This window comes from Mangifera indica, chromosome 14 (genome assembly GCF_011075055.1).
Source record: "Mangifera indica cultivar Alphonso chromosome 14, CATAS_Mindica_2.1, whole genome shotgun sequence".
NCBI lineage: Eukaryota > Viridiplantae > Streptophyta > Magnoliopsida > Sapindales > Anacardiaceae > Mangifera > Mangifera indica.
In genome coordinates, this window is record NC_058150.1 from 14,451,343 (window position 1) to 14,466,924 (window position 15,582).

Below are 15,582 nucleotides of genomic sequence, written 5' to 3' on the forward strand. Positions count from 1 at the left end.
AGTATAAAATTATATATATATGAATATATTAATATGTAATTAGATAATATTTTATTATTAATTTAAAATTATCTAATTATATGATTATATATTTATGTATATATATATTTATACATTAAAAATAAACACATGTAATTTTATTGTAAAAAAAAAATCTTACAGTAAACCTGTGTACTATTTAAAAATATTAAAATATTATCGCTACCAAGGCCTGTGACCATTTATAACTCGAATCTAATTTTCAGTCTTCTTATGCAATAATTATCTCATCTAATTTCTTGCTTCCGTTACTTGCATAATTGTCCATCGTTTTCCTCTTGCCATAGCAAAAGCAATGGCCGTCGAACTATTACTCTCTGCAGCGCTTCCCGTGTTGTTTCAAAAGCTTGCGTCCTCTGAGTTTTACAACTTTTTATTTGAGGAAGGGGTTCGTTCAAAGCTGGCAAATTGGGAAAGGAAATTGGAGAAGATTGATGCTGTGCTTAGCTCTGCCGAAGAGAAGCAGCTGATGAGCCGTCCAGTGAAATTGTGGCTGGAAGATCTTCAACACCTGGCTTATGATGTGGAGGACATTCTGGAAGAGTTTGCCTATGAAGCTTCAAGGCACAGCTCTACCCCTTCCTGCTTCAAGAATTTCACTCCGCGTGCTATCAAGTTCGATTACAGCATGCAATCCAGAATAGAAGATATAACTAGCCGGTTCGAAGAGCTCTACAGAGAAAGAGCTGAACTTGGATTAATACACGAGAGTTCTGGTGGGGCATCAAGCGCCGCTGCATCAGCTGCACAGCAGAGACCATCAAGTTCAAGTCTGCCAACTGGAAAAGCTTTTCACGGAAGAGGCGACGCCAAAGAAAAAATACTTGAGATGGTCTCAAGAGATGCCAACTTTTCTGTGATAGCAATCGTGGGCATGGGAGGAATTGGCAAAACAACGCTTGCTTGTGAAGTGTATAATGACAAGAAATTGGAGGATTTCAAGTTCGAGAAAAAAATGTGGGTTTCTATCTCTGAAGATTTTGATGTTTTCAGAATCTCAAAGTCACTTCTCGAGTCCATCAACAAAAACTCTGGCAAACTAAGTACTTTAGATGCAGTGCAAAAACAACTGAAAGAGGAAGTACGTGGAAGAAAATTTTTCCTAGTCTTGGATGATGTCTGGAATGAGAACCTTAGCTCGTGGGAAACCTTGAAGTCTCCATTTATTGAAGGTGCTCCGGGAAGTAAAATAATTGTAACTACACGCAGTAAAAAAATAGCACAGATAATGGGATCCTCTGAACCTTATGAATTAGGGCAATTATCTGATGAAGATTGTTGGCAATTGTTTATGGAGTATGCATTTGAGGGTAAAACTCCTCGTGCGCCTGAAGTGAGCGATTCACTTCGTAAAAAAATTGTTGGAAAGAGCAGCGGCCTGCCTCTGGCTGCAAAGACTCTTGGAAGCCTTCTACGCTCCATGGAGATTGAGAAGTGGGAAAATGTACTAAACAGCAAAATATGGGACTCAGCTGATGTAGGTGGGATTCTTCCGGTGTTAAAGTTAAGTTACTACCATCTTCCTCCACATTTGAAAAGATGTTTCTCCTATTGTGCAATTTTCCCTAAAGATTATGAATTCGAGGAGATGGAACTTGGACTTCTATGGTTGGCGGAAGGTCTTATTCAACCATTAAATCAACACCTAGATTTGGCAGGTGAGTATTTTCGTGATTTATGTTCAAGGTCACTTTTTCAAAAGTCAACCAGTTATAATTCTAAATATATAATGCATGACCTTGTACATGATCTAGCTCAATCGATTTCTGGAGAAGTTTGTTTTAGGCTTGATGAGGGAGCTAATACTAAGTCACCAAAAACATTTGAAAAGACTCGTCGCCTTTCTTATACAGCTAAAGGATGTAGTGGAAAAGATTTTTTGAAGGACTTGGAAAAATTTAAAAGACTCAGAACATTCTTTCCAGTATTCAAGAATTCTTATTCGAAACATTTTCTATGTGCAATGGTTCTTTTTGATGTGTTGCCACAGTTGAAGAAGTTGAGAGTATTGTCTTTAGAAAGGTACCAGATCACTTATTTGCCTGATTCAATTGGAGATCTGATGCATTTAAGGTATTTAAACTTTTCTTCATCAAGGATCAAAATTTTGCCTGAGTCAATAAGCCAATTATTGAACTTGCAAACTTTGATATTAAAAGATTGTTCTTATCTCAAGAAGTTACCTTCTAAGATGAGATGTTTGACTAATCTATATCATCTTGATATAAGTGGTACGGATTCATTAGAAGAGATGCCATCCAGAATGAAGGAATTGAAAAATCTCCGAATGTTATCTAATTTTATAGTGGGCAAAGAATTGAGTTCCAATTTGGAAGATTTGAAAAGCTTAAATTTTCTTAAAGGTGAGCTTCACATTTTAAAGTTAGAGAATGCAAATAATGTAAAGCAATTAGGTGGGCTAATATTAAATAGCAAAAAAGATTTAAAAGTGTTGATATTAGAGTGGAAGTCTCCATTTGATGATTTACGAGAAGAGGAAAAAGAAAAAAATGTTCTTGACATGTTGAAACCTCATAGCAATCTACAAGAATTGACAATTAGATACTATGGTGGTTTAGAATTTCCATCTTGGCTAAGCACTTTGTCATCACTTTTTAAATTGACAGTCCTTAGGTTAGAAAATTGTGAAAAATGCACAAGCTTGCCTTCACTAAGCCCATTGAGCTCACTTAAAGAGTTACAAATCGAAGGGATGCCGAAACTGGAAAGAATAGACATGCAAAGTTCTGACAATTCATTGGAGATTATTTATTTGGAGAATTTACAAAATTGTCAATGTTTGGACACCAAAGGGGAAAATGAGAATGGTGGAAGATTCCCAAATCTTCATAAGCTCTCCATTATTGATTGTCCTAAACTTACTGTAGAATTGTCTGATCATCTTCCTTCACTGAAAGTACTTTACATTGAAAAGTGTGCAAAATGGATGGTTTCATTCTCAAGTTTTCCAAAGCTCACCAAATTAAGAGTTTTTAATTGTCTATCACATTTACAACATTTGGAGGATATCAGTTCTACTTCTCTTGAGTCTTTGTGGATTACAAAGTGCAAAGTTCTCACATGTCTATCGTTACCTATGACACTCAAAGATCTTTTGATTGGTTCATGTGAAGATCTCACAACATTGTCAATACATGGAAAACTTGAATGCCTCCAGATTTGGAATTGTCAAAAGCTGAAGTCAATAGAAGTGGCAATTCACAATAGTCCGTCTCTTAAAACGATTGGTTTAGATGGTCTTCAAAATCTTGAATCGTTCAGCATACAGAATCTTACTAGTCTTCTAGACTTAACCATAAGAAATAGTTCAGTGTCATTGCGGATAGAAGATTTTCCAACCAGCATGAGCAATCTCAATATCATGGGAAGTGTGGAAATGAGTAAGGCATTAATTAATTGGGGATTGCACAAATTCACCTCTCTTAAAAGTCTTTCCATCAATGGATTTGAAGATCTGCAGCTGAGTCTACAGGAGGACCAACAAACGCCCCTTCCTCTTGAATCTTTGGCCATCTCTAATTTGGCATCATTCAGATCTATTTCAGACTTAGACAAACTCACCTCTCTTAAGAGTTTGGATATTCTGCTTTCAAATCTCAACTCAATTCCAGACCTAGGAGGCGACTCCTCCCTTGAAAAATTGAGTATTACTAATTGCACAGAGCTCGAATCAGTTGCATGCTTGAGAAATCTTACTTCTCTTCAAACCTTGGTGATTTTGAATTGCCCAAAGCTCAAATCCTTGCCAAAACCGCCACCCTCACTTCTGGAATTAGAGATTGAGAATTCCTTCCTTGAAGAATTGAGTATTACTAATTGCACAGGGCTCAAATCAGTTGCATGCTTGAGAAATCGTACTTCTCTTCAAACCTTGGTGATTTCGAATTGCCCAAAGCTCAAATCCTTGCCAAAGCCGCCACCCTCTCTTCTGGAATTAGAGATTGAGAACTCCTCCCTTGAAAAATTGCGTATTACTAAATGCACAGAGCTCAAATCAGTTGCATACTTGAGAAATCTTACTTCTCTTCAAACCTTGATGATTTCCAAATGCCCAAAGCTCAAATCCTTGCCAAAGCCGCCATCCTCACTTCCGGAATTAGAGATTGAGAACTCCTCCCTTGAAGAATTGCGTATTACTGAATGCAGAGAGCTCAAATCAGTTGCATGCTTGAGAAATCTTACTTCTCTTCAAACCTTGGTGATTTCCAATTGCCCAAAGCTCAAATCCTTGCCAAAGCTGCCACCCTCACTTCTGGAATTAGAGATTAAGGAATGTTCATCGCTACAAAAACATTGGAGGAGAGGTAAAGGGAAGTACTGCTCAAAGATAGCTCACATCCCTAGAGTTGAAATCGATAGAAAATTAATCTTCAATTCAAAGGAGGAAGAAATAGAGTTGAATTAATTGAATTCAAAGCATGGAGTCAGATAATCATCTCTGTTTCATTCAAGGTTTGTCGTTTTATCCGTAGTTTTTTATATTGACAAAGTAATTTTTATCCTCTATCTCAAGTTACTCTTGTTTAACTTGCCAGATGATCATCAACGAGACAATCACAGTGGCATTTTGGCCAGGTAGTTTCAGCATCTTGTATTTATTACATTAACTTCAATAATATACCTTGCAAAGTTGAAAAGATTTTGTTACATAATGTTATTATGTATATATATATATATTCGCTTAAGTTCCCTCATAATCTTTGGTTACCAGACTTGGGTTTCTTTTAAGATGATCAGTCCATTTTGTTGTTGAGGTGGATTGAAAGTGACTACGATTCAAAGATGCAAAATTTAATCCTCCAACTTCATGTAAGCAAAATTTGTAACATTTTGCACTAAATTTTTTAATAATTGATGATAGCAAATCATTTCAATTTCTCACATCTATTGTACATTTTGCTTCTGGTGTGTTATATATGGAGTCTGTCAAGTCTCAAGCTCAAATTACGAAACTCGGATTTGCAATTCTAATGGATGCATCTGTTAACTAAGGTGAACATATTTGCTTAGCTCTTCATTATAGCTTCAAGAAAGGCAGATTCAACTTTTTGATTTGAAATTTGTCAACTGAATCAATCTTTATTTCCTCATACGTGAATAAAACAATACAGGGCCATACAATGCAATGATTGAAGGATAAGGTAAGCACACTAAGAATTAATCATATTTGTAATAAGGTATTTTATTTTCTTAAGCAATTTCATTCAGCAAGATGAAGGTGTTGTTTTATTGTTATTGCTAAATTGATTTGTCAGCAAGATGGAGTTAATTACCTTGAAGTTGATATGTTATCCTCTCCTCACTTAAGCATAACCAGTCAAAAGCATTTGATGTTCGCCAGCTGCAGGCACGTGAGATATTCTTTCTTATTTAATGTAGACTTTTTTTATGCGTACTCGATGCAATCTTCCTTTTTTCATTTGAGGCTAATTTGTTTTTAACATTCAAGGTGATTTCTAAGAATGCAGTGTCGACAGGAAAAATGTCCTGAAGTCCTTAATACCAGTAAAGAGTTAAAGCAGCAATTTTAACCAGAAGAAAATGAAGTGATGTTGCTTGTGAAAATGAAGAGGCCTCTGTAACATGACAAGCTCACGTCTTTTCTGCTGAATCAGTGAGTGCAAAAATCTCCAATATCACATCTCTTGAACTTCTGAAGGTGAGAAGCTATCCTGTTCTTGAATCCTTTTCAGAGAGGGTTGCTGGATATGTTGATCTCTTTGTCACACCATTGCACCATGAACATATTGTGATGATAACAGAAATTTGAAGCCTGAAAAATTGCAGCGTGAAGGTAGCAAATGTAGGCTGTAGCAATTTGGCAAACTATTGAAAATTTGTGTTTATATCTTATTTTGATGTGCACACAATTATTATGCTATATGTGTGGACATGATTGCATTTTGTGTGAACATTTGGATTTTGATTTTCCATTTAAGTACAACTTTCAACTTCTTTATCTGTATTCGAATTTGTTCTTTCTTGTGTAAGTGTACTGTTGAGATTCTATACAGGCATTCATCCTTCTTGGGAAGTGGAGCTCGCTTCTTTCAATTGAGTTTTTCTGGTCTCGCATTAAATTTGAGTGAGTTCTTTGTGCTTAGGTCAATTGTTATTTTGTGTAGCTTCTTGTGTTTCTGTTCTTTGATTTTCTACCCTTTCTCTTTCAAGCTTGCTAGTTAGTTTAAATCATCAGATACAACTCTATGGTTGGTACTTGAAAGGAGTTCAAGGCCAGCAACTGAAAAAATTTCAGCTTGAAGTTTAAGGGTATCTTAAACAATCTGAATGAGATACTCGATGTATTTCAGATATAGGCATCAGTTATTGAAAGTATGAGGGCTTTTTTATTTATTCTTGTAAAAAGAAAGTTTTTGCCTTCTGTGTTTAATTTCAACTTTGTAACTGACAGTTGAGTTTTCGCTTAGTGATTTGATTTCACCTGGACATGGTCTCATGGATGTAGACTAAGATAGATCTTAGTTGAACCATGTAAAAATCCTTGTGTCTTCTTTACTTTCTGCACTTAATTTGTGCTTTGTTGATTTTGTTGTGTTTGAGAGTTAAGCTAGACGAATTCCCCCCACTCAATAAAAGTTGAACAACAAAACCTTTACCACAGACTTTCATGCAGTTTCTTTATCCAAGGAAAAGTTATTTGTTCATATCCTCCTTTTCAAATAATAGTAGTATAGGAAGCCAATATCGTGAACAAGACAATATCCCAAGTAAACATTGAACTCAATACTTCATTAGTAGAAGTATGACCGTCAGAAACTTCGAGGTTTAGTGTGTCAATAACCTGAATGAGTTTACAAGAAACATTTAATCTTTTATGGCAATTAAAGCACTAATGCTGTGTGAGTGGTTTCAAATAATTACAAGCAATAAGCAACTGAGAAACACTAAAGAAAATAATAAAAAAGAAATGATAAAAGGAGAGAAATATAAACATCATTGACGGAAAAAATGAATTAATAAATTAAATTATTAATATTTTCTCATGATCTGAGTTTTTACCCTAAACTGGAAATAAATATCAATCACATATAATCAATAAAATACACCTTATCCATGAAACAACAACCAAAAGCTCAACTCAGATTCAGGAAGTATTCATGAAAAATTATGCCCTTTCTTCACATCATACACCTCAACCATGGAGAACCCTCCCTTTGCAAACAAAAATTAGAAAGGTACAGGAGAATGCATTATTTAAATTTGCAAAATAATCCCAATTTGGCCGAACAACTACAGATTTCATTTTTCACAGGAACTTACAACTCAAAGAAAATGATTTACAGAAAAGAAAACAGTGCAAAGCTATCTCAATTAATCTTCCTAAAAATGAAGCTAACAAATATATGGGGAGTCAAATATCTTTGATTAATGAGATGTTAATGATGGAAGGAGCCAGTAAAGAACCCAAGATTTGTTTCATCCTTCAATCGTTGTGATGAGTATTCTGCCATCATATTCTAGAGGTCCCCAACTGTCACCTGTATATCAATGTCAAACAAATTCTCATCACAATACTAGCCATATATTTCACAAATTAGGACATGAACCAAGAAACAAATATCATAAAGCCACATGACATGATGTTATAAAACATCTAGCCATATACATGAATTATGCGGATTCATAATGATAATGAAAGAAGAATAAATTGCAATAGCAAGAACAAGATAAGTACCTGACCCAGGTTCTCTGATGCCTCAATGCTAAATGTATGGTATGACATAGAAGGTCTTAAAGCCAGAAAGAAAAATATTTAAATACCAGTGACAAAAACAAGAAAAAAAAATGAGGTGGGAGAGATATAGTTCTTCTATCATCATTTCTTTTCTAAAACTAAACTTCTCACATAAAGAAAAGAATCAGGAAAACCTGCACCAAAAAAATTTAGAAACTTCCCAGAAAATTAAGGCTTGGTCTACTAGCCCTTCCACCCAAGAGATGATGTATATTGAGTATCTTGGTAGAAATAATCATATATATATTTTCATAAGGTGGGAGTTTACAGCAATACCTTTACAAAGTAAGGAACTTTCTTACAAAGAATAGTTTACTGGTGAAGCTGCAAGCCACTGAATTACAGCCTTCAGTTCGGGATCTCCCCCAAAAGCACCACATCCCCAATTCCCAGTCACAATACACGGAAAATCCTTATGGTTCCGAAACTGACTACTCTTTGGGTCAGAATTTCTGAGCATTAGATTGATAGATGTTCCTTCATTTGTTTCAATGGCAGTTGAGGAAGCCCCGTGTAACTAAACAAATAAAACTGAATGTAGTAATTATATTGATAGAGAATCAGTGAAGAGATCTTCTATTGAGACTAAACTGTGTGCTTCATCAATATCTAAAAATTGTGAAACTAAACAAATACAACTGAACATAGTAATTGTAGAAGTATCTTGAATTACCTCAAAAGGGCAGAGGGGTACAATTGATTTGCTCCAAGCATCAGCATTGGTATAAGAGATGAATAAACAATGACAGTCTAAAGGAAGAACCTTTCGCTCAAATGAGACAAATCCAACACACATAAATGAAGATATCCTTTTAAAATAATGTACAATGCACTTTATTTTATTTTCCTGATTTTCGCTATAACTTTCATATAGACTCCTAAAAAAGATAAAAGTTTTACACAATTCATTTACTAGCTTCAAGAATTCTTTTTTTCAAAAAAAAAAGTTGACATTTGTAAGAGTTTTAAACAAAATAAACCAAATTGAAGAAAAAGTCGATTGATTTCATTAGCCAAACCCATGAAAATTAAATCAATCATAAAGCAAAATTGCTAACTCAGGAACTAAAAATTTTTGTTTGATGATAGCACCTGCTCATACTGAGACATTATAACCATCAGGTGAGCATGGAAATTCCTAATATTTCTTTACCATAACATATGATAATAATCTTTAACCAAATTTTAATTACTTTCAAATCTTAGCCATTGGTGCAAGACACTCTATCCATCACACTATACAAATCTCTACAAGCCTAAATATCACACATATTCAAATATCCATATTTCACTATGATATACCTAACATGCATGATATATTTTAAATGGTCCACTAAAAAGCTTAAGGTTACATATGCAAACAATTCATCAAAGTTGATGGTTGGAAGATGGTTTGAACCTCTATTAGTGACTGGGAACAAACAAAAGAACAAGCAAGCAAGAAGAGCACCAATCAATTCCTGAAAAGCAACATTTACACTATCATTGATTATACTGTATAAGAGCAACAGCCGAAAACAAAGAAGAATAAGCAATGAGACCAGTGGAAAAGGCCAAGAGCTTTTGACATACAGTGTGATTCCTAGCAAGTTCTTCATGATTGCACGGCATAACCAAACCTATCAGCCCAAAACTCATAAAATTAACTTCACATTCAAGCTACAAACATAACCATCAACACAGAGTTTATTAACTTCGCGTCACATTAACCACAAAAAAACTCAACAAACCGACAAAACTCAATGTAAAAACATACCGATTAACACAAAATTCACTTCACATTGAAACATAAACAACATAACTTCATCGAACCAAAAAAATTATCTGGTAAAATACATACCCATTAATCAACAGTTCTTAAAATTCTCTTCAAATTCCAACTATAACCCCAAAAATTCAAGTGAAATATACCCGTTAACAGAAAACTGATAAAATTTACTTCAAAAATTCAAACTACAAACCCAAATAAAAAAATATATACTTTTTCAGGAGAGAGAGAATTACATCATCAAAGGAAAGCACGCAATCGTTGAAGGCAAAAGGAGCGAGAGGTTCAAAGAGAGAGACCAAGCTTCGGATATCACAAATGGCAACAGAAAGCAGTTCTCCGGAGTTAATCCGGATGTGTTCGGGTCCTTTCGCCATTGATTTACGACTGCTTTGGATGGCCAAAACAGAGTTGATGCTCGAACCAACAATGGCAAGTAGGGTAGAATCGACTTCAAGTCTTCTGTTTTCTCCATTTTCTTCTTCGTTTTCGTGCTCCGCAGTCACTCCCTTCGATTAGTTATTTATGGTTTACTGGTAATTGGCGGTCGGATTGAAAAGTTATGCATAATTACGGAGGTTTAAGAAAAGTCATCATATTATTTTTTCAATATTCCAGTTTTATACTTAAAATATTTTGATGGAAATTTTAGTTACCCAAAATTTAGGGGTGCAAAAGAGATTACCCAATTTTTTGATTTTTAAACGAAAATGCCCTATTTTATTGTAAAGACAAAAATGTCATTTATGCCAAAATTGAAGAAAACAATGAATCATCGTTTTTAGGCACATGAAACCGTATACCTAGCCACACGTTTCACATACTCTCTCTGATCGGTTTTCTCAAACAATTTTTATGATGTTTCTAGCAACAAAAATGGATAAAAAAGTTAGTAAAACAATTCTTGTTATGTCTTTATGCATTTCGGTGCAAGATATACTCGATTTGATGTGAAATTTTGGTGTTTAGACTTAGGGTTCCGATTTAAAAGATTTGATAAAATTGCTTTATTTATTGATGATTTTGATAAATTTCCTTAGGGTTTTTGTGTTAGATTAATTGTAGAGTTGATTATTGTTAAAATGACGTTTGAAAAACAAAGTTTGAAAAGTAAAATCTCATCACACGAAATCGATAGTCACCATATGAATGTTTTGCTAATCACACGAATTCGTGTGGTGAGATTTCTTAGAGACAAGGAGATTTTGTGCATTTTTTAAACTTTTCGGCCCACACGAATTTGTGTAGTTAGGGGCCAAAATGCAAGTTTTTTAAATAGTTAAGTGGTGGGGGCAGAATTGTAAATTTAAAAAATTGGTTGACACGCGAATTCATAGGTCCACCACACAAATTCGTGTGGTGGAAGGCAAAATGCACTTTTACAAAGTTATTCGCCACGATAATTCGCATGCTGGGTTTTGGTAGGGCAAAAATATTTTCTTCAAAATTATGGGTTTTTTTTTTTTATATTTTCCATATAAAAGGGCAAATTGAAATTTTTGAATTTTAAGGTTTTTGGACGTGTAGAATTTGAATATGAGATTTTTTTTCTGAATAATACATCTATGTTCAAAATTGAATCATTTCTAATATAAAATTGATATAATTACAATTTAATTTTTGTACTGAGAGCTCAACAAAAGAGAAAAAAGGATGAAGGAAAAGATGAAATCAGATTCCTTATGGAAAAACACTTCAAAGCTCAAGTTATTACTTGTAGATATAGAGATGTGAGAGTTGTGATTAAGAAAATATTAATAGAGCGGCGGTTGCAAATGTTTCGGCATACCTATTTCAAACATTTCTTAGACTTTAAAGATAATTAATTCAGTGGAGTGGTAATGCAATTCTTCATCCTAAGAGTGGTAAATATGGTATCATGAGATTTCTACTAATGTTTCAAGTAATTATGATATTTATTAATTTTTAAAAAATTGTGATTAAAATATAATTGATTTAATACAATTGTAATTTTATAGAGTAACCAATTTAAGTTGAAATTGAAGTTTTGGATATACGATAAGTTAGACACACTACATCGATGGGTGGATATCACAACAGTTTTAGGATTTGTCTAGATGTTGAGGTGGCACACGAAAGATATTTCGGGATAAGATGTTATCCCAACTATCTTCACCGAAGATGTAGCAAGTAATAATTTGTTATTTATTAACATATGTATAAGGTATAATAACAAAGTTCACTCAAACAAAAATATACATGATGATGTTAATTTCCCACTAGTTTTATCTCTAGTGGAAAAAGCCGCAAAATGGTTTGACCACATTGTCTGATATACAAGGATGCTGGATAGTCAGTCTTCTTTGTCGACATTGCCCCCATCCTCATTAGGAGATGCATCATCATGTTCTTCTGACATTGCTTTTTCGATTATTGCTCTACCTCATATTGAGGCTCCTGTTTAGCCTCTGGTGATCGAGCCCACTCTTATTCACACACATGTTATGACCCCTGTCAATGAGTGTCTATCACGGGAGCCCTCTATTGTACCCCTTACCATTGAGCGCACGTCAAACGATCCCCTCGTCAGTGGACATGATTTCTCCATTTATTACTTTGATATTGTATTGGCTCAATGGGGTAATTTTATCTTAGATCGATTAACTCATATAGAGGATATGATGCGTCGTATAGAGAATATGATGACTTATATGGAGAATACACTATCTCATCATCACACAGATACTGTTGGGCAAGTAAAAAAGTTAATAATATACCACATTGTAACATCCCTCCCTAGTAGTACTACCCACCGAAGGAGAAATGTTACGAATTAATATTCGTAGTGTCTATTTTTTTTTTTTTATAAAAATACTTTACAATAAACGCATCATTAAAAGTGTTTAGGAAGTATTCCAAGAAAACTAAAAATCTGGAAGCGAACAAAAGATGTATATACTCATATGAAGACTCATCTGAAAGTATCTGAAAACAGGGAGTAATCATATGTAACTGTACCATAATCTCAAAAAGTCAAAAGTCGATAAAAACATGCCACTGTATGCATGTAATATAAACCAGAGATAACCTGCTCCAGCCGAATCTACCTACGCTGACCTGACCTTGTCTCGCAGCTACCCCGATCACCTGTACCTGCAATCAGGAAAGAAAAGGGAGTGAGTGATAAGAACACTCAGTAAGGGGAAAAATTAAGTAAACTATCCATTTTTCCTGTTCTAACTCACTTTTGGGACTCAACCTCACATCCTAACCTCTATAAGAGATTGAGGGGATAATTTAGTTCACTCTTTACTATTTGGGTCATACTTTGTCCCATCTGGTGTTTATTTAATACTTTCTGGAAGTTAACTATAGGGATTTGACACTTTTCTAAGCTCAAGCTCTTTTTCTTTCACTACACTATTTCTGAATCTGAATTGAGCTCTACTGCGAGCATGCTCTACTGCGAGCGGACCCTACTAGGGGTCTATGTCCTACTACGGACGTGTCCTACTGCGGACGTGCCCTACTACGGGCGGTGTAGTGTAAAGTGCCCCCTCATAGTTTATAGCATGCATGCGAGTCTTATATCTTACTAATTTCGCTTCCATCTAAATTTATTCATAACTCACCAGACATTACTCTTGGGACGACCCTTGAATCTTGAGTCCCAACCTTTTTTTTTCTTTTATTTCTTTTCTTTTTCTCTTCTTTCTTTTTTTTTTTTTCTTTCCTTTCCTTTCCTTTCCTTTCCTTTCTTTTCTTTTCCTTTCCTTTCTTTTCTTTCTTTTTCCTTTCCAAACTGTGAAATACTGTTCACAGCCCTGTTCATTTGACAGGGCAGCCTTCTTTTTCATACAATTTCACAGTCCAAATGGTTCCTAATTCATACAAGCTATATATCGTTGAAACGAGGATTCAAATAGATTTCTAACAAGCTATAATAGCACTCATAATTCATTCAATCAGGCAGTCAAAACAGCAGATAAATTCAGTGGCAAAAACTGCCTCCCCTGTTTATTTAGTAAAACAGTCCTTTCGGTTTATACAATCTTTAACAGTCCAAATGATCTCTAATTCATACAAGCTATATATCATTGGAAAGAGGATTTAAAGAGCTTTCCAACAAGATATAATAGCACTCATAATTCCATATATAAGGCAGTCAAAACGTGAGATAAACTCAGTGACAAAACTGCCTCCCCTGTTTATTTGATAAAACAGTCCTTTCGGTTTATACAATCTTTAACAGTCCAAATGATCTCTAATTCATACAAGCTATATATCATTGGAAAGAGGATTCAAAGATCTTTCCAACAAGATATAATAGCACTCATAATTCATTCAATCAGGCAGTCAAAACAGCAGATAAAGTCAGTGGCAAAAACTGTAAATATTATACAACTTTCTGTCATGCACAAAATCATACACATAGACATCCCAAATGGCAAAACCACATATCTCAACTTCAAAATCATCATTTATAACATAGATCCAAGGAATCAAAAGCCTAAAACATGCAACAAATCAAGGATGATTCCCCTTACCTTATTTCAAGCCAAATCTTTGAAAGTTGGCTTCCTCCTCTTTGTTTTGCTTCCTTTATCACCAAGATCACTTTAAATCAATACCAAAACACTCTAACATATTCACATAACATGCATATAAACATAGATGAAAGGAGAAGGAAGGAGATCTTTGGTTACCAAAGTTTCCAAGTGCTTCCTTTTCTTTTCTTTCTTCTCTTCCAAACTCCTTCCAATCCTTCCTTATTTTATTCAAGAAAGCAAAGAAAAGTATGAAGAATGTGGCTGCTGGAGCTTTTTACGGAAGAAGATGCAAAATGATGGAAAAGTCTTCTCTTTCTCTTTATCTAATAAGCCTTATCTCTTTCTCTTTTTCTTTTTGTCTTTTTCCTTTTCTTTTTTTCTTTTTTCTTTTTCTTTAGGTATACATATATATGTATATAAAAAAAACACACCCATACATATATATATTTAAAATGAGAAAAATCTCAAAATAGGGTCAAAAGACATAATTGCCCCTGAAATATACCTGAGGGTATTACACACATATTCTAGTTATTTAAATATGCAAATATGTAAACTCTATAATAGTTGTATATGTTATTACAATCTCCTTGTGACGATTACGATAGGCTATCAAAAGGAGGTCCAACATTCCCATCTCCACCTATTGTCAAGGTAAGTGTTAAACTTTGTAAGTATATTAGAAATGATATTTTAGAAATACTTTTAGTCTTATGTTAACTAAAGATTATTAATATTGTTACAGAGTCAATTTTTTTATGAGGGACCATCCAAAGAGGATTTTATATTGATTTTTGATGTGGGCGATAAGGATCCTATCTAATACCTCTAACATTTTTTATTGTAAAATATCATTTCACTCCTTACTACTATAATAATTACAAAATACCCATATAATTTTTATCAATTTAATTTTTATATGCAACTCTAAATTTATTAAATAAAACACTACATATAATTGCATTATCAATAAAATAATAACAATTGAAGATATAGTACATATAAATACCTCGATATCATGAATTTTTTTCTTTTTGCTTGAAATCTCGATCACAAACTTCTTTTCTCTCTCCCGAAATTTCTCCCAGATAATGAGTAAAATTATATATATTAATAGATAAAGGAAGAGATATGATTTGTATAGAATAAAGGAAAGATAGTTTTAGTATTTTCTTAGATATTTAGGGCATTGTCATTTAAATTTTTTAAAATATAGGTATTTTCATTTAAACCCCAAAATTAGGGGTAAATTTCTTATTACCCATGAAAAATGGGTAAATTAATTAATTTCGCTTTTTTTTAATATGCCTAGTGAAAATGAAATCTCACATACCCTTCGTTTTATGATTTGTACATTAATTTCATTCTAAAGACATTATAAACAAGCATTCCATTTAGTTAATAAATTTCTTCGGTTAAACTATAAGTATTTTAACTAATTTTACTGGTAAAAAATCACACAGTTTTTACACTTTAAATTCTAAAAT

The 15,582-nt window shown here is 33.9% G+C and overlaps 2 protein-coding genes and 1 long non-coding RNA gene across 9 annotated transcripts; 2 read left to right on the forward strand and 1 right to left on the reverse strand.

The window, feature by feature from the left end:
* The first annotated feature begins 225 nt into the window (after positions 1–225).
* Positions 226–6,025, forward strand: LOC123195451 (putative disease resistance RPP13-like protein 1). 2 transcript variants are annotated; one of them, XM_044609138.1, is made up of 7 exons: positions 226–4,512; positions 4,596–4,635; positions 4,772–4,869; positions 4,983–5,052; positions 5,172–5,201; positions 5,316–5,411; positions 5,510–6,025. In XM_044609138.1, exon 1 carries the CDS (start codon positions 335–337, stop codon positions 4,463–4,465), a length of 4,131 nt encoding a protein of 1,376 aa, XP_044465073.1. In that variant the 5' UTR covers positions 226–334; the 3' UTR covers positions 4,466–4,512; positions 4,596–4,635; positions 4,772–4,869; positions 4,983–5,052; positions 5,172–5,201; positions 5,316–5,411; positions 5,510–6,025. The 2 variants fall into 2 exon arrangements, with proteins under 2 accessions (XP_044465073.1, XP_044465074.1); XM_044609139.1 differs by having other exon boundaries at positions 5,529–6,025.
* A 30-nt stretch (positions 6,026–6,055) lies between these two features.
* LOC123195452 lies at positions 6,056–6,605 on the forward strand. Its single transcript, XR_006497458.1, has 2 exons — positions 6,056–6,145; positions 6,232–6,605. It is a non-coding gene; the product is annotated as an uncharacterized LOC123195452 (long non-coding RNA).
* Positions 6,606–7,251: 646 nt separating this feature from the next.
* Positions 7,252–10,160, reverse strand: LOC123195453 (poly(ADP-ribose) glycohydrolase 1-like). 6 transcript variants are annotated; one of them, XR_006497460.1, is made up of 4 exons: positions 9,821–10,160; positions 9,389–9,435; positions 7,757–9,276; positions 7,252–7,559 (listed from the first exon to the last, which is right to left on the reverse strand). XR_006497460.1 is itself a non-coding variant. In XM_044609142.1 (3 exons), the coding sequence occupies exons 1-3, from the start codon at positions 9,959–9,961 to the stop codon at positions 8,305–8,307; spliced, it is 231 nt and encodes a 76-aa protein (XP_044465077.1). In that variant the 5' UTR covers positions 9,962–10,158; the 3' UTR covers positions 7,252–8,304. The 6 variants fall into 6 exon arrangements, 3 of the variants coding, with proteins under 3 accessions (XP_044465077.1, XP_044465075.1, XP_044465076.1); XR_006497461.1 differs by having other exon boundaries at positions 7,252–8,333; positions 9,216–9,276; positions 9,821–10,158; XM_044609142.1 differs by lacking the exon at positions 9,389–9,435 and having other exon boundaries at positions 7,252–8,333; positions 9,216–9,276; positions 9,821–10,158.
* Between the last annotated feature and the right edge of the window lie 5,422 nt (positions 10,161–15,582).

Coding starts and splice junctions, on each gene's coding strand:
- LOC123195451 (XM_044609138.1), top strand. CDS start 335: ATGGCCGTCGAACTATTACTCTCTGCAGCGCTTCCCGTGTTGTTTCAA.
- LOC123195453 (XM_044609140.1), bottom strand. CDS start 9,961: ATGGCGAAAGGACCCGAACACATCCGGATTAACTCCGGAGAACTGCTT. Junction 8,334..9,820: donor GCGTGCTTTCCTTTGATGAT/GTAATTCTCTCT, acceptor TTATTTGTTTAG/TTACACGGGGCTTCCTCAAC.